The following is a 19,481-nucleotide window of genomic DNA, read 5'->3' as shown; positions in this document are numbered from 1 at the left end:
TGCCTCTAATCTCAGCACTTGGATGCTAAAGCAGGTGGATCCTTTATTCAAGGTCTGTCTGGGCTACCTAGAAAGACTGCTTCAGAAAATCAAAACACAACAAAAAAAATCGACCAGGGAATGGAAAAACTGAATGCTAAGTATCTAAATATCACAAGGCACATCATATGGAATGCCCCTGAAATGGTATTCATCCATTTGTTATATCATCAGGCTGTCTAGGCCTACTAAACAGCAGCTCTGACTTCCTTCCATGTCATTATTTCCTCAGCTCCTTAGAAAACACCATTCCACTCATTACTGCTGTGAGTTTACCTCTTTCAAATATGTCATCTGGGTGGGGATTGTACCACGTGGCCTTCTGTGGTCAGCCTAGTTCATTGGGCATAATGTCTCCCAGGCATAGGTATGCTTCTGCAAATGGCAGGAGTTCCTCTCACTGAAGGCTGACTGACACTTCATTGCATGCATCTACATTTTCATTGTCTACCCATGTGTTGGTCTGGTGGCTTCCCCGTCTCAATTCTTATGGCTAATGCTGCCAGGAATGGGAAAATACTAATGTCATAACATCAATTATTTTGAATAAGTAGCCAGAATTGTCAGTAGCACAGCCTATTAAAAGCACCATTTTTAATATTCTGAGGACACACTTTATTCTTCTCCCTAATTCTTATTCCTATTTACATTCCCACCCAGTATACAAGGCTTTGCTGTGCTTCCCACCTTTGCCTCCACTTATCTTCTGTCTTTTTGATGCCATACATTCTAACAGGTGTGACATGGTAGCTCAGGGTGGTTTTGATTTGCATTTCCCTTAGGATCACTATTGGACATGCTTCGTAAGATATGTTGACCACCGAATGGCTTCTTTGCAGAAATGTTCACTCAAGTGTTCATTTTGAAAATTAGGATTTGCTTCATTATTGAGTTGTAAGAGTTCTTTAACTATGATGTTATGTTAGCAAGAGATAAAGTTGGGTTGGGATCTAGATTTCAAACAAGTGTTAGTCCATGTGTTAAGGCTCTTTCAATTGTCAAGTTAAAATTACTTTTGTTTCTTCTACAGTATTTAATATAAGCTGCATTGATTGTACATTTTCTAATTGTGTTAGTGTGTTGAAATCTGGCATGTCAGTTACAAGGGTCTATCAACCAGGTTTTGTTTTATTGTCCTGAGTATCATAGAACCTTGGTCTTCTGAAAAAAGCTTGCAAGTACCAGAAGAAGTGAGTCAGGTTTTAAGCAGAAGCAAGAGGGTAGTGGGCTTGATTATTGCTGGTATAACAGCTTTAATTACATTAATTGCTAGCACCACTGCTTCTGCAATTGCTTTGACACAAGAAGTTAAGACAGCTACTTTTGTTAATCATTTAGCCAAAAAGGTTACTAATGTGTTGAATATACAAGAAGATTTAGATAGGCGTTTGGAACAATGGATTGATGCTCTTTATCCTATTCAAATTATTGGAAGGAGGTTCAGAGTTTAAGAGTAAGGAGCCATCTTGAGTGTCATGCCAAATACCATTGAATTTGTGTTACTTCTAAAATTTACAGTGGTAGTCATTTAATTGGGAAAAAGTTTAAAGACACTTGCAGTGTATTTGGATGTTTTAACATTACATAGTGAGCTTATGATTTTAAAGAATGCTGCTCTGCTGAGCGTTGATGTGACAGATACTGTTGATAAAATTACTCATGGCCTGAGGTCAGTATTTTATTTTGGTCAAGCTTCAAGAATGACATATATCATTGATCATGCTAGCTCTTTTTGTCTTGGGAATACTTTTTTTCCTGCCCACTGTGTTAATGCTTGTCTTTAACAACATCAACATGTTGGCGGACAAAGTACATGACTTGAAACTGAAAATGGACTACCAGACAGAGTTATTAAATTAACAGACTGGCAAGCCAAAGACAGGTAAGATTCTGCACAGAGCCTTATCAACCTAAGACATAAGTGCATTGCTTTTGACAATGCATATTCCAAGGTATCCTTGTCAGAATGACCTAAGACAGGCTCAGTCTTGTTTATGAAATAAAAAAGAAAGTGGGGTGGAGAGCTTTTAGGACTGCTTGGCAAGAAGCTGACATGGGCCAAGGACAAGGAAGTGGGCTTCAGGCAGAAATCTAAATCTTAGGCTAGAACAAGAAGTAGGCTTCAGACATGAAAATGACTTGGGGCTAGGACAGGGAAGTTGGCTCAGATATTTTGGTCATCCTGATAAGTCCTTAGAAACAGTTTATGGAATTTTGTTCATTGCTTTGCTTGTTCTTTGACTGTTTGTGTTTGTTGTCTTGCTTGTTCCTTGACTATTTGCATCTATTGTATTGCTAGTTCTTCAGCCTAGAGCTGACCTTAATACTTGCATGTAATTAAAATCCTATAAAAGCAAAAAGGAGGAGGGGGAATGGGATAAGGAGTTTCTAGGGAGGGGAAATAGGGAAAGGAGATGGAATCTGAAATGTAAATAAATAAGAAAAAAGATCCAGCACAGGAAAAAAGAACAGATGGTAGATAAACATGCAGACAGACAGATAGATTGATCCCTTTCTACTTTAACTTACTTATAATTGTTTTGTTAACTCTCTATTGCTTCAAATTGACTTTTTTATATTTCTTTTTTTAGATTTTTAAGAATTACTAAGTCTTGGAGAATTTCATACAACAAGAAAAAGAAAAAAATGAAGTGACTCTAGCTGCAGAGAGAGAGAGAGAGAGAGAGAGAGAGAGAGATCCCTAAATATTTGGCATTTTGACCCCCAAATACATTTTTTTCTTTTTCTTTTCTTTTTTTTTTTTTTTTTTTTTTTTTTTTTTTGCGGATTGCCTTTTTGCTCTTCTGAATGATTTTCTCATTCAGTTCTCCTGTTACATGTTTCTCACATTAAAAAAAATCATATTTAGAGTCAAGCAAGATCTTAAAGATTAGTCCATAATAGAAAAATACCCCAAGGAACATTTTACAATTAATGAAAAATATTCCACTTCTTTTCTTCTTGGTTTGTAATAATATAAACTTACTTATATTGTATAAGATAATGCTGTATTATTACACAAGATAGTGAGGATAAATCCCCCTTAAATAAGCCTTTGTTGAATACTGTCTATTCTGAAGGTGGGTTAATGTAGACAATGGGACTAAGCTGTCCAGTGGTATTTGGGGGAAGCTGGTATGCTGACTATTTTCAATGTCACATACAGGTTCAATGATTCTTTAGGAGACAAAAGCTTCCTGGCCAAAATTCCTGGCAGCTAAAACTCCAAGAAAAGATTACAAAAGGAGGGTGGGTGGGGGGGTACAATAAGCATTTGCCTAGTATGTACAAGGCCTTGAGTTTCATCCTTAGCACTGTGGGATGGTGGGATAGGGGTGGGATTACAAAGGGAAAAGATATATGAGACAAAATGTGGACCAAACTATGCATAAGCTTCTCTAAGTTTCCACTAGTAGAAATCACACAGGATGTACTTAAATCATTCAGCAAACAGTTTGCAAAGTTTATATTGGAGGCTGTAACATAAGCATACTTAATTACTCCTCCAGAAATATAGACCCAAGGATTTTTATTGGGGATTCACTACTTCAGCACTCTGCCAAGTACAAATCTACATTCCAGTCTCCTAGAAGGAAGGAGGAGCATGTACAAACTTACCAGTTCAGGAAAATTCTCCTAGGCTCTACATTTTCGGAGAGCAACCCAAGGCCACCCCAAGAGCTGGCCTCCAAAGGACAGTCCTTTGCAGACATTTTCTGCACAACCAAGCTTTTCAGCCTTGCTGCTCAGGAAACAGTAAGAGGAAGGTTTGGTTGTACACAATGCTACCATTGAGAGCTTTAGAATCCTTCTAAACAAATGCTCTGTGTTTTAATTTTCGTTCAAAGCAGCTAATGCCCTAGAGGATATACAGGCTCTCTCTACAGTGTTTACTGACAAAGGGGTGATTTCCCAGTGACAAAGCGAAACCAAATTTAGAAAATGGTCAGAGAACTTGAATTTATCCTATACCATGCAAAAACAGCCTTAAATTTTTAGATGTTTCCTTAATGGAGCATGGACCACTGAAATACAGGGACCCCCACAGGATAAGATCAGCTCTGTTGCATGCTTCTGTTTCTTTAAAATCTTTCTTAGCAACTCTCTCCCAACACCTAATGTATCAGAAAACACAAAGCATACCCATGTACATCCCCTAAAATGTGCTTCAGATTTGAAGGTATTTTCAGGTTCCCCAGTGTCCTTCTGGGGTTAAAAGTTGGATAGTCTTTTTTTTTTCCTTGCTCTGAAATTGTACTCTCAGGTGTCACACCAGGCGTGACACCCCACTGGGACTCAAATCACCAAGTTATTCTTTGGAATTTTAAAATCAGATAGAGGAACTGAGCAACAGCGTGGGCATTATCTCTCCAGTTCTAGGCTTTGTGTTTCTTTCATAATGACAGCTGCGCATGCTTAATGTGCTGAGTGCAGGATTGAAAGGTGCATAATGGCTTCACAGTCATTTTCACTTTAATACAGCACTTAGTAGTATGGCTTCAGGAGCCATATGTATGAGAGGCTCCATCTAAAACCCAAATAGTGTGACGTTGTTCAACTCTAATTAGTTTCACTCCAGATGTAATTTACTTACAGTGATGATTGTTAGAGTGGTCTGCTGTTGAGACAGTAAGAAAGCCAGCAGAAACCACTGCATTCGTTTTTTATCTACCATAAGGAACTGCCATACACTCAGACAAGGACATTCTTTACTCTCTCAGAATTCTAAAAGATATAGAGCCCAGATTCATGTGTTACCAGCATCCTGGTTCTCTTACCATGATCTCCCAGCAGTTTCTTGACTTGTAGCTGTATCATTTCCTTCCACTTTCACCTCAGCTTTTTGTCTCTCTGTGTGTCTATGTATCTCCTCCACTCAACCGGAGCTGCAGCCCTTGGGTTTAGGAGTTCTACTGTAGTATCACTTCATCTTACCTAATATAGTCTCCAAAGACCCGACTTTCTTTCTGTTTTGTTTTTTTCCCCATCAATCAATTTATTTATTCACTATTATTTATTATGTGGACCAAACTATGCATAAGCTTCTCTAAGTTTCCACTAGTAGAAATCACACAGGATGTACTTAAATCATTCAGCAAACAGTTTGCAAAGTTTATATTGGAGGCTGTAACATAAGCATACTTAATTACTCCTCCAGAAATATAGACCCAAGGATTTTTATTGGGGATTACATCCCGATTGCAGCCCCCTCCTCCCAGTTGCCCCTCACACAGCTCTTTCCCCCATGCTCCTCTTCCCTTCTCTTCTGAGAAGGGTGCAGCTCCCCACTGGGTACCAATCCACCCTGGCATCTCAAGTCACTGCAGGACTGGGCACATCCTCTCATACTGAGCAAAAAAATTCTACTTTCAAGCAAGGTCATATTCTTAGTTTCTGAGTTGCCAGATGTATTGAGGGAACAACAGGCAAACTACTCTGGCTATGTATCCACTTATCCTTATGCATCATGGAAGAATTTCTTATCCGTGCTATGCTGATATTTTAAACAGTGAACTTTGGGGAGGGATTTGAGCATGGGAACAATTAAGAAAGGAGTCAATCATTTTATTGAAAGGAATGCTACAAAAAGATGAAATGTTATTGTAAAAGTATTTATGTTGGTGAAAAGTATTTATCAGAAAGGTAAAATTTTTTAGCCCTTTTGTAAAACATTTTCAAAGTTGTACTTAACAAGAAATGTGTGCCTAACTACATACTAATAAATTAGTATGGCTGCTATGATGTGTCTTGCACAGCTGTATAGTCTTGGTTAAATGGTCACAAAAACTAGGTTCTTTAAGCTTGAATCATGCTATGTTCTCTTAAAGGAACCACAGTGTAGGGTAAAGTGCAAGGACTTTGAAGCAGGGCCAGTTTTGAGTTCAGCTCACAGCTTTTCCACATAGTAGCCTTTGTGGCTTGGGTCAATGATTTCTGATTTGCAGTTTCCTGAGTTATAAAATAGAGACAATAATATTTCATGGGTTTCATTAAGGATATAAGTTTATGTTGTAACAGACATGGGTACAAAAGGAGTTCATGTAATGTTGATTGAAGCAAGTCATAGTTTAATTCAATCTCAGGACACTTTGATGACTCAACTCCAGCCACTTCTGTGATTCCCTAGACAGCTTTCACAGACACCAACTCTGTAATTACTAAGGGACCTTATGAGGAGGTCATTCTGATTAACATAAAGGGTTTTCTCTGGTATCTTCAAACTCAGGATCTAACATCTAAGCCAAAATAAGCTGGCCATTTGAGATAGTTTCATAATGAAATGAATATGGCAATTGAATTCACCCCTAATTTTTCAACACCAACCCATTCAAGAAGATTGCATTTCGGTTTCTTGAAGCTATACTTTTTGTTTCTTTGTCAATTTTCATTATTAATAAAGTACAAGCAGGCCAAGGTAATTTAAATCTGGTCAGAGATGCTCGAGGGATGAGATATTTTCTTACCTGGAGCATACTCAGTTAAAGAGGATTGATAAATTTAGAAGGGAAAGATTGCCTGTGTGTCTTGTAGAGCCTTGGACTACTTGGGAAAAAACATCAAGAAGAAAGAGGGGAAGAAAAAAGAAAGAAAGAAAGAAAGAAAGAAAGAAAGAAAGAAAGAAAGGAGGGAAGAACAAAAGAAGAAATTCACCTCAAAAAATGTTCTCTCTGTTGTTATTATGCACAACCAAACTTCCTTCCACTGTTAGCTATTGAATAGTCAGCTATTCAAGTACTATGTGTCACTGATAACAGACTGGAGTACAGAAAGTCCACAGTCAGGATGAGGGTAGGATAGGAGCAATGGGAGAAACTAATTGTAGGACCCTATTAGAATAAACCTACATTTGCCCTTGGCTTTTATAACCTTGTAGGAAATCTATCTTGACCTCACTTGAACATCATAATTTGTGGCGTTTCTGATTGTCCCCTAAACCATTCCTGTCTCTTGATAAATACACAAAAACCATGAGAACAGTGGTATGGAACTTTCCAACAAAATCCTAAAGTCGTTGGTGCTGAAGTATGGCTGGTGTTCTTTTTTTCATTTTTTTATCTTTATTGGATATTTTATTTACATTTCAGATGCCATCCCCTTTCCCCATGTCCCCTCCCTAGAAAACCCCTAATCCATCCCCCTTCTCCTTTTTGCTTTTATACTATTTTTAATGCTAATCAAAGGCTTTATATGTTTGGTAATGCTCAATAACAAGATGTCCATACACTCAGAAGTGTAACCCAATACCCAACCTAGATATACCAACTACCTTTGATTGGCAGAGACATGAGAATATCCGCCTCCATGTTCTCTCCCCCTCTCTTGTCACCTAACTCCTCCTCTCCTTCTCCTCCCTTTACTCCTCCTCTTCTTCTCCTTACTCCTCCCACCTTAGCTCCTCCTACATATCACCCTTCCTGTTAAAATAAAACTTTTCTCATAAAATACAATTAGAGCATAACTATACCAATTTGGGTCAGTAAGGTACAAGATAGACCTAATACCCATTCCATCATTTTTTTTTTTTGACTAACCAGAACCTCTGTCATCTCTCCTAACTAAAAGATTTAGTTCTGAACCTGGCTTTTTTCTTGGCTTTAGAATGAATGTCAGCTGAAAACCATCCTCTCAAATCTTTTCTCTCAAAGTAAATAGCCAGGATTGGCTATGAGACTGTAAGTCTTCAACCCCGTCAGAAATCCAGAATGACTGAATTATCTGAAATTATGGGAAGCACAAAGCATATCTTCTAAAACTTAGCCAATTTACAGAGACCGCTGAACACCTGGACAGTCCCTATACTACAGAATGTTGGAGCATCTGATCTTCAGCCTTCTGGCCCAGGATCATCTGACAGACCTAGTGATGCAGAATTATTAAGGGCTGATTACTCTGTCTAGGCAGATATAATCAGTCGACTGTCCACAAGTGTGTCCTTTTCTGGACAGTAATTTGTCTGTAGATGGAAAGAGGCAATTCTTGTCTAGTGGCTGTCTCACCACAACTGGAGTAACTCCAAAGATGCTCAGTTCTTCTTAGAATCCAAGACAGGAAGCTGTCAGGAGCAGACAGGTCTCTAATCAAAATGAACATTAATATAGAAATGTTTGTAACGTCAATTCTGTGGACTTCTGATGTTTTGAAAACCAACTATTTATGTAAGGCAATCTGGACTGTTGTCTGTTAACTCCTCTCAGCTATTTCTAAATAAAATATAGAAGACACCCTAACAATAAACTCAGAATGGCTGGTGCTTTTAATGTTAAATTGTGTCAGCATACGATCAGGTACATTTCAGCCTGATTGCTAAGCATCTTTGTCCTGGTCACAATGAAGAACACAGTCCCTGTTCTGCAAATCTTCCTTCTTCACTTGACCATCAGAAAATCCCCAATAAATTGTACCCTGTGCAGTGTTTGATCTAAACATGTCTTGCTGTATTCTCTGGGCACCTTGTGGCTGGTTTTCATATACCAGATATCCCTCAATAAGTTCCTGAAGGAATGAAACCTGCTGTATGATTATTTATCTCCTCAACAGCTACATTGGTTCTAAAGATTCGTCTCAGACCATGACCTGTGTTTAAAAAAACAATGATAAAAATTGTTCACTTAATCCCACAGACTCTGTATCAGACCTCCTAGGGACCATGTGAGACTTACTTATTTGGTTTTTTATTGTTGTTGTTGTTTTTAAACGGTATTTAATTCCCAAATAATGTTCTAGTCTTATGTAGGAGTAAAACCTACCTAAGAACAACAGAAACAATGTGCTGTCAAATCAACCACCCTTGACAAGTTTCTTTCATACCACCATTTCAAGATGGTCAGAGTTCTGCATGGTTATACCAATCATCAGAACACTCTTTTTTTACAGCTGCATTTCTTTATATATTCGATGTATAGAATACTTTGTCTGTCTGTCTGAACATAAGATAAAGGTATCTGATATCACTATAAGTGGTTGTTAGGCACACTGTGCAGCCATCTTTCCAGCCTCAAGGCACTCATCATATTCTGAACAACCTTCTTCCATTTTTAGTATCACCTGGCTTTTCTAACCAAGAACATAGACAGCTTAAGAGATTTCTTTCAATTGACTGGAAATTGGTCCTATTAAAATTCTTAATATTCTTCTATTTTAACATATTTATGAAACTCATGGATTTTAATATATTTGAAAGTTTTAATACACACAGTCAATTATCCTTATGGATGTACATATCCTCCCATACTTGGCAAATGTGATATGTGTTCTAATTTGCTCAGTTTGAAACAAACTCCATCCATCTTTGATGACAAGACATTCTAGAATCATCTCATTTCTTTAACGGGGCCAAGATTTGACTATTATTGTAAAAAACACTATGCTTCTTCTGATTAGTTTTTAAATCATATTAGAGAGAAATTTTCTTAATGCCTATAGTAAGTGAGCACCCTTATATCCTATATATATCTTTAGCCTGCCCTGCCCCCACTCCCTTTTGAGACAGGTTTAGTCTGTATTGCTTGGTGGCCTTGAGATCACAGTGCAAACCAGATTGACCTTGAACTTTCAGCCAACTTCCTGCCTCAGCATATTTTGTGTTGGTATCACAGGCATGAACCACCACCAGGAACAGAAATGTTTCATTTGTTGAATGATATAGTTATTTTCTGATTATTGCAGTAACACTCCCTTACATAATAACCACTGTAAAGATGTTACTGGAAATGATAGCACCACCATCAAGAAAAGAGTCAGTGTTAACACTCGTCCTATAGCATCTTCACATTGAACAAAGTCAGCCATTCCTCCCTTTTACTGTGTAGAAAGGAGCACATGTCTGACATACCAAACATTTACACAAAAGAGGATGAATAAATATTTTAAGCTGTCTGTATTTTTTGAAAATTTTCAACATTAGCTATTAGATACCTATGGCACACTGTTGTTTGTAGGACATTTTAAATACAGGAAATATAGGTTGTGCCAATGCTGTTTCGCTATAATTGTTGGTAGAGGCCTGAGAGAATCTGAGACCTGAGAGCATCTGAGAATCAGGAATCTACTTGAAACCAAGCAGAACACCATTTCTATTCAATAGAAATGAAAAGAGATCAAAATGACAAATCTTTCCAGAGCCAGGAAGTATTTTTAACTTGTCAGCCTTTCCTTTGTAACAAGTATAATCAAGCTCTTAAGATGTTTAAAGCTGGGGTTTTAAATAGTGAGCTGCAGGAAGCCTCCAGCTCTAGCTGCAAGCTTGTCATTGTTTTCGATGAGAGGGCTTGTTTATATTTTAAAATGATCTTTATTAGCCTAAAAGCATAAAAAGAGTGAATTCTCTGTGTCTAGAAACTTGAAGCATGAAGGAACCAATGCTGCAGAAAATAATATGCACTAATCACATAAAGCATCTTTAATATCTTTGTCCCCCCAAGTGTTTCTAATGCAAAAAGCATTCTGGAAACTGCTTCTCCCAGTTGGTCCACATCATAGCCATACCATTGGATGCCACCTCACTTGCAGCATTTATGACTAAAGGAGGGTCAAGTGGTGCTTTCGATAAATATTGACATTTCCTTTTTATGGTGCATGAATGTCCATGGAACTTTTTGTGAATACAGTAATATCCCTTACACTGTCATTTGTTTCCAGTTCAATCTATTAACAATATTAATTTGTGAAACATTTACAATTCCTTAAGGCATAATTCAGAATGCATTCTTCTAAGTCACTTATTCTGAAAACATGGTTACCAAAGCAAAACATAAGCAACCCTTGGGTGCTTGTTAGAAATGAGAACTCCTCCGTGTCAACTCAGACCTTATGAATGAGGCATCGAGCTGATGATGCTTTGTCAGCCCTCCTAGGGACTCTGCTGTGCACTCGGAGTTTGCATTTCTTTAACAATTTGCATGTAAGAGCTGACTGTATAGCTCAGTCGTCGTCGTGCACTTGTAGAATACATGAACAAGGTCCTGGGTTCTATCCCTAGCACTACAAAAAGCAAAAACACCCATACAGCTTACCCAGTCAAATGTGTAAGATGTAAACAAAGCCCAACTCAAACATTTCCATATTGATTGCAAACTTAAATGCTTTCAGTACTTAGTCACAAAGGAAATTGAACCCATTACATATCATATTGACTGCAGAGTCAATTGATATCTTGATGATAAAACAGCTATAATGTTCTTACTACTTTTATTGATATTATTTATTCTTATGCCTCCTTTTGTAGTCTTTCACAGTCCTGGAATTAAAACATCCTTTGGTTACAGATGCTTTTACATCCTTTCAAGGTTTTTGTAATTTAACCAAGATGGAAAGAAAAAAGAATCCCTTAGGAAAAAGAATCTTAGGAAGACAGGGATACAATTCAAATGCATTGTCAAGCACTTGATTCTGATTGGTTAGTGAGAACTGATAGCTAAGATCAAGGGGAGTTGAACTCCAGCTGTTGTCTACCTGGCTATGTATCTTATCAAAATAGTTTTCAGTTTTGTCATGGGGCTCTATCTAGGTTTTGTTGTTTCTTTAACATACTATCCCAAATGTGGTGGCTTATGCGATTAAAAAGCAAACTTACTATGTTGAGGATCTGAAATTTAGAAGAGGTGCCTCCTTCTGGAGGTTCTGGGGAAGATTTGAATCTTTGACCTTTCCAGCTCCCAGAGGTTGCCCACATCCTTCAGCTAACCCCCAAACCTCTCACCACTGCATCATCTCCCATTTCTCATCTGTTTCTTTCTCTTATAAAGATATATAGCTTATATGAAATCCAACCCAGGGGAATCATCCTCTATCCAAACCCTTGTTTTGATTATATCTACGCACTTTATTATGTAAAGATTTTGCAGTTTAGAACATGGGCATCTTTGTGAACTATTATTCTGTTTACTACAGGATCCTCGTTATTATCTTTCATGTCTATTCTTTTAAGAAAATTTGAAGATGAGGTGTTTTTTTGGTTTCATTTGTTTGCCTTTAATTTTTGACTGTACATGACCCATTACCACAGCTTTGTAATAAAAGATGCATGTCTTCTCTTAACGTGTTAAAATATGAACCTTGTTTCTTGGCATTGGGCTAGAATTAGTTAAGTCAGGAAAAGATTTCCCTTTCAGAGAAACAAGAAAGTGAATCTGGAATGCAAGATTGACTGTTAACTAAGTCTTTATTTTGGAATAACAGTTCAATTACATTGGAAATCTCATGACAACTGGTGCTAATTAAATGCTGGAATCTCTGTTACTTCTCTTTTGTAGAAGACCACAAATACTGATAGAGCCTATTTTTGGAAGAGTTTTTATTGTTTCAAGAACCAGTTGGCTGATAAATTAGCTTACTTCATTATGTATTAAGCAGATTGAAAATTATATATATTTATATATGCTTAACATTCAGAAAATATATTTAACAAAATACTCATAAAATATCTCTTTGAAAATACATATATATATGTGTGTGTGTGTGTGTGTATGTACATATGTATGTATATATGTGTTTCCACTTGTTTAAATAATTTTAAATGTAGAGGTACAGTCATTTTTCATATTTCTCTTTTATGTTTCTATATTCTCTGTATATTAATTCATTTCTTACAAGTATCAAGGCATTTTACAAATGAAACTTGCATCATGAAAAATAAATTTTACTGCTATAAATAATTATAGCTTGAAAGTGGAAGCTTCTTTAAGATGACTTCCTCCTCATTAGCAGTGCCCTTGCCATTTAAAGGCCTCTCTTGCTTCCTGGCAACAGTGTGATGTTACAGACGTATTGTGATTTTATCCTGCCAAGAATGCTGAATTGAATATCCTCTAATAATTCATTTTCTATATATATTTTAATAGAATATTGTGAAGGACCAAATTCTTTGTCCTAAGGATGCTTTCAGGCATCTGGGGGCTTAAAAACACCAGCTTCTGTACTGTCACTCTTGGTAATTGACTGAGATGAAAGAAAAATACTTAATGTGTGTATAAAATCTTAATCCACCTAGTATAACACATCATGTTGTTATCAGGGATTTGAGTAGCTATAACAGATCAGTAGTGAGAAGTGTTCATTCCTGAAAAAGTGTACCATTTTGTTATCACAAACTTCTGTTCTGACTATGGGATCTGCATCATCATAAAAGAGATTATACCAAACATCATAAAAGAGATTATATTTTTATAAGAAAAAATAATGTAGATTTATTTCTATTTGGTGTACATGTGTGTGGTATGTGGGTGAGGGGGTGTCTTACTATGAAACCAGGGTTGGCCTTGAACTGGTAGTGGTCCTCCTGCCTCAACATTCAGAGTATTGTAAATACAGGTATGCCCTACCATGCCTGACTTTTTCCCTTCAGTGTTGGTGGTAGAATATGCCCCATGCATGTTAGATAAATGCCCTATTGACTTACTCCCTCAGTCCTGTCTGCTGGCTCTTTCATCTTTCCATTCCTTTATTGTGACATCAAACTTGTAGAGCATATGTTAACAGACATTTCACGAGTTCATTCATACTTCTCCAAAATGGCTCAGCAGCTGGAATACTGCATATGTTGATTTGCTTACTTGTTTGTAGTGTAACTACAAGATTCCACTTCCAGACTCTTTGCAACAGTACACTGTAGAGAATTTTCTAGAGTATAATCCTCCCATGACACATTACACAGTACTTGCCTGCTCCAAATCCAGGACCATGTCCGGGGCTATCTTCCTCTCACCTATAACTATATAAGACTCCAAATCAGATACGTTTTCTCCCTGTGTGTGGGTCCTCTTCCAGTTTGAACTGGACATGACCCCCCCCCCAGGTTCATGTGTGATAAATACTTAGTTCAGAAGAAATGTTCAGAGATGGGGCTTTGGGGAAGGGATTGGATCATATGCACTCTGGCGTCATCAATGGATTAACAGATTCGTGAATGAATCAAAAGTTCCTGGAATATTGGGAGGTGATATAAACATGAAGCAAGGATAGGGATAGAGCCTTCATATCAGCATGCAGGTTGGACCCATGTACATGAGAAAATAAAGAAAAAGATATGGGTTGGAGAGATCTAAGTGTCACTGTTGCTTTGGACAAAAAGTTTGACTGGGCTGTGGGGCTCTCCTCTGCTGAGCCAAGTCTCTTGGTGGGAACAGCCTGAGGAGAAGGTACCCTTGAAACTACAGATGCAGATAGTGACATCCAGAGCCTATCAGTGGATGGTTTTGTGTACAGAATGTTCTTTCTTGTAGGGTTTCTGTGTGTGTTTCCATACCTGCTACATGGATGTTTTATATATTATGAAAAAAAATTTCCCCCTGTGGGCTAATGTAAAAGAAAATTAGCCACATACCAAGTCATGAATGCTTTTTGGAATGTCTTGCTGTTTGGTCTTGTCCCTTTAAACCTAGGTAAACTGAAAAAGTGGCATTTGTCAGTCATACTTTATCATCATGTCTGCTGGGTTCACAGTTGATTTCTTAGCTCCACAAAAATGTAACATGGTCACCAAATAAGATGTGGGTGGAAAAACGTCTGTCCTCCATAATGACTATATATTTAGTGTTAGCTTTTCAATCTGTCACATTCTTAGGTATATTGTAATTCACCCATTTTCATTTATTGGCACTTATCCATATCTTTAAGAAGCTTGTATTAAAGAACAGGTTATTGAGAACAATTGTTAAGAATGTCTCATCTTGGTTTGCCACAGTGTATTATCCAGCATGACAGATGCAGTGTTAGCTCGAGTGTATAAACAATCAGATCTGGACATTCTGGCTAAAGAAGCATCCATCCCAATTGTCAACGGACTGTCAGACTTGTATCATCCTATCCAGATCCTGGCTGATTACCTTACACTCCAGGTTGGTGTATTTCTTTGCTTTACAAAGCAGAAAAGTTAACAAATAATTCCTAAATATCATCAAGTGGAAGCTTATTTAAATGATGCTTAGTTGTTATTATGAATAATTTCTATTTTTAAAAGTATGCATATGTGTGAGTATTATAGATCTAGAAAACAGAACATTGCTCTAAAGAGACTTTATGACCTTTTCTTCCCAATCCCGTTTCCAAACACCTAGGCCGTCTCTCATCTTCTATTCTTTCAATTGTTTTGCTTTCTGTTGCTCAATTTAACAATGAATGAATAAGACATGAGTTTGCATGTAGAATCAATATGACTTATGTGACTGTGTGGTTAGCATTCTCAGCTTATGAGGATTTAGACTAACCTAAATGACAAGCCCTCTGAATATGTCTTGGAGTCGTGGTTTACAATAGATCCTTAGAGGTGGAAAGAGCGACTTTATGGGTAGCATGACCTGGGGTCCTAAAGTGAAGGAAAAGGAGGAAGTGAGCTAACTGCTAAGGACTCCCCTTTCCCTCTCCTTTCTGACTGTGGATGCAATGGGACCAGCTGCATCAACCTCTGGCTGCCCTGACTCCTCCACAGTGATAGACAGGATCCTTGAACCTTTGAACCCCACATAGCCCGTTCATTCCTTCCTTAAGTTGCTTTTTGTCAGGTATTTCATCCCAGAACCATGGAAAGTAACTACTACAGTGATCCTACAGACACCAGACTCTGTAACTTGGAAATAAAGAGTAGAGAAATTAGTTTAAATGTCCAAGATGGTCTACTACTGTTTAATAATAATAGAAAGGGGGCATTTTCTGCCATTTTATAAAATGATTAAAAATAGAAAAAAAAGAACATGTAGATTTAATAGTATTAAGTGTCTAATTTGGCCATGTCTGCCCAAATCAGACACTTGAATGACTTTTAAGACTTACATTATTTATTTGGGTTGACACAGCTAAACTACATGTTCTTGTCACTCAGAATTTTTGTTTGTTTGTTTTTTCGAGACAGGATTTCTCTGTGTAGCCCTGGCTGTCCTGGAACTCACTCTGTAGACCAGGCTGGCCTCGAACTCAGAAATCCACCTGCTTCTGCTTCCCAAGTGACTCAGAATCTTAACAATCAGGGTTTCCACGTCTCTGGATGATTTTGAAGAGAAAAAGGCAAACTGGATATAGGTCCACCTTCCTTCTCATTTGAATGAGCTGTGAACATTTAAATGAGAGGTGAAACACAAAGAAACACTGTTCAGAGGTGAAGACAAGATCCACACAGAGAAAAAGAAATAATGTCAGATGAAAAGTTGATGTTTTTGAAGGAAACCTTGTGTAGACACTAGATGGCTTCATGTTTCTCTCTGGGACTTTATCATTACTAAATCATGAACTCACTGAGTAGGCATGAGCTGCTCTATTCATCATAGGGTCTTCTGCTGGCCCTTGTGTAATGCTTGATTAAGGCTACATCGAGATATAATTTCAGTGACTGAAGAGCAGTTTATGAAGATTACAAGGTCTAAGTGAGGTGAACCTCTCTTCCCACCCTAGCTTAGCCACCTACTAGTTCCGTGATCTCCAAACGACTCAGCCTCTCTTCTTCTTCTTTGATCTTTACACGGATTTAACTTTAAGTGTATTAAGCCTACAGACATTTTAAGACAAATAAAAATGGGCGGCTGGGGGAGCTCAGTGCATAAAGAAAGGCATTTGTCACCAGTTCTGGGAAACCACAGGATGAAATGATGGGAGGATGGTGCCTGAGGTTGTTCTAAGACTTCCACATACATGCCGTGGCATATTCTTGCCATTCTTCCATTAAAAAAAAAAACCCAACTTTTTAAACTTAAGAGATAAAACAAATTCTTATGTGTACATTATACTGCTTTATCAATTTTTTTTCTTTTATGGTGCTGGGGATGGAACCCTGGGCCTCATGCACGCTTGGAAAACTCTTTACTACTGAGCCCCCCACATTTAGAGCTGTTTTGTTCATTTCTAAAGCAATGAGGCAATTGATTTAGATTTATTTGTTGTTCTAAAATAAAATGATTGAGTTTAAACCTACTATGTCTATTCTTTTACTCCCACCCACAAAGAAGTTGTTACCATGATATTTGTATTCACAATCCCCAGGAGTGTCTTTATACTTTACATACAAATGTATCCGTAAACAAAGTAATGTTGAGCATGGATTTTTCTTTTTGACCATTGATGGTGGCCTTTTTGACCATTGATGGTGGCAATGCTCTCAAGAGTCACTATGCTCTACTGTTTCTTGTGTATGACAGCAGCCACTTCTTTACAATAGCACATGCAAGTTACATAGAAGTAGTGCCTCTTTGTTTCATTGTCAGCAGCAAGGTTGGTATCTGACCATTGACAGCATTAATTCCTTAAATGATAAAACAGAGTCAAAATTCATGAAGATGAAAGCCTCATGACCATGTCTTGGCTTAAGATATTAGAACCTTTTAGCTCTACAGTTTTGGGATTGTGTGTTCATGTTACTGAGTATAATTCCAAATATAGTCTATTCCTTCCCATAAGGCATTTATTTCTAGGTAAAATTTTCCCTTTATCTTAACTCTAATAATTGTTCCATAAAAGTGGGTGTCCTCCCCATATTTAATGCCTTTACCTCTTGTTTTGTAGGAACACTATGGCTCTCTCAAAGGTCTTACCCTCAGCTGGATAGGGGATGGGAACAATATCCTGCACTCCATCATGATGAGTGCTGCAAAATTCGGGATGCACCTTCAAGCAGCTACTCCAAAGGTAGGAACACTGACTGGCCTGAAAAACTTCTCTGTTGATCAGAAGCTATTACCCAGTGAAACAATGCTTCTGATCAAGGCAGGCATAGCTGAAGGCATGGAATTTAAGCTATATTACCAACTCTTCTGTTGAATAACTATCTAGCTTCTTAAGAACCCCATTTTCCATTTCTATAGTGGAAACAAGTCTTGGCTGATGCCTTTTATTTCATGAGTCTGTGACAAAAGCACATCTGAATTCTGCCTTTGGATGCCCTGATACCGGTCACTATGATGACTAGCATCTTTGTGTGTTATTATCACACAGGCAGAAGAATGCAGTGAAAACCAGACCATGGAAAATCTTCAGGGCATGGAAATAGTGTTGTAATCTTATCAATGCAACAATCTGATTAAAAAAGTTAAAGAAAGAAAAATGTCTGTCCTATGTGAAGCACCCATTGCTAGCATCCAGCTTTAGATTTCAAGCCCCATCTCCAGGGGGTCTCTTTAGAGTTTTAAATATGAGTCTCATGTGCCCACAAAAACTACCCCTACATGTTTTTTTTTTCAAATCCTGATTATACACTCCCATAGAATGTATGATAAGCACACTCTTTCATATCTGAACTCTTGTTATTTAAGAAAATGGTGATAGTTGTTGGCTCTATATAGAACTAGAAGGTTCAAGGATAGAGGTAGCAGAGAGTTCTTTCCTCTTCCTCCTCTTCCTCCTCCTCTTCCTCCTCCTCTTCCTCCTCTTCTTCCTCCTCTACCTCTTCTCCTTCTTCCTCCTCCTCCTCCTCCTCCTCCTCCTCCTCCTCCTCCTCCTCCTCCTCCTCCTCCTTCTTCAAGGGATATCCTTTCATATGATTTAAATTTCTTAACATAGATGTTTGATTTGTTTAATAACATACATGCATAAATAAATTCACATTAAAAAGCATGTGCATCTCCCTAGAAGTAGTCTTACATTACGATATCCTTGTTCTGTGAAGAATAAATGGGACTTGGGAAAGGTATTAGCCCCACAAGGAAATCAAGCACAAGCCAACCCTAAAGGATCTGCTGAGAATGTTTTAAACACTCCAGATCTACTGTTCTCTTCTCTCCATTATGTTTCTTATTTAACTTCTGATGTGCTTACAGGAGTCTTTTAAAAAGGAAATTTTCCTGAGTAGAAACCATTTTGGAAACTAAGTGTTGATTTGCGGTCAGAGAATTGGCCTTCACATTAGGACACAACTGTTCACCATGATCACGTGTCCTGTCAGCGTATTGCTCATCAAGCATGTATTTGGTGTTTTTCATGTGGCTCATTCTGGTATGAGTATAGGGGTCTTCAAATTTTTTTCTTTATTCTTCTGTTTCTTGAATTTGTGGTGTTTATTTACCAACTACCAGGAACATAGTGTGGAGATGACTCTCTGGATTTCTCCAATAGTGATCACCCAGTCCTTGAGTATCTCCTGCATGTTTCACCCACCCCACATCTGTCCAGTGTCTTCAACTGAGTTTCCTACTAACATATCCATGCCTAGGAGACTCGTAAGGAAGATCTAGAACAAGATCAGAGAAAGGGAAAACCAAGGAAGGATCCTATTTATAGGTACCAAACATCTCGGTTTCTCTAGACCTGGGGTATTTCTGAGATTAGAAACATTCAATGCTAAAATTTCAAGAGTATTTGGAAAACCAGGAAGATTTGGTCACCCTAGTGCCATGACATGTTCAACCCAACATAAAGAATCTTAAATTGATGCAACAAATGTGCTCCAGAGTGTCAGGTATGCTTCAGAATTGTCCCAACCTGGAGTCAGGAGTGCAGGTTTTCATCCTTCTGGACAGTAAATGCTG

The 19,481-nt window shown here is 37.9% G+C and overlaps 2 protein-coding genes across 4 annotated transcripts in view; one reads left to right on the top strand and one right to left on the bottom strand.

Annotated features, from left to right (window-relative positions):
• Rpgr (retinitis pigmentosa GTPase regulator) overlaps positions 1-3,819 on the bottom strand; it is a 113,037-nt gene extending 109,218 nt beyond the window's left edge. The window contains exon 1 of the mRNA XM_076918298.1: positions 3,658-3,819. The gene's annotated coding sequence lies outside the window, so the exon portion shown is untranslated. The remainder of the gene's footprint in view (positions 1-3,657) is intronic.
• Positions 1-19,481, top strand: part of Otc (ornithine transcarbamylase) — a 64,641-nt gene that overhangs the window by 30,638 nt on the left and 14,522 nt on the right. For all 3 annotated transcript variants that reach the window (XM_034485626.2, XM_076918299.1, XM_034485625.2), the window contains exons 5-6: positions 14,720-14,873; positions 17,524-17,646. In XM_034485626.2, the coding sequence (XP_034341517.1) occupies positions 14,720-14,873; positions 17,524-17,646 (277 nt within the window). The remainder of the gene's footprint in view (positions 1-14,719; positions 14,874-17,523; positions 17,647-19,481) is intronic.

Source organism: Arvicanthis niloticus, chromosome X (genome assembly GCF_011762505.2).
Source record: "Arvicanthis niloticus isolate mArvNil1 chromosome X, mArvNil1.pat.X, whole genome shotgun sequence".
NCBI lineage: Eukaryota > Metazoa > Chordata > Mammalia > Rodentia > Muridae > Arvicanthis > Arvicanthis niloticus.
This window is presented reverse-complemented; position numbering and strand designations above follow the sequence as displayed.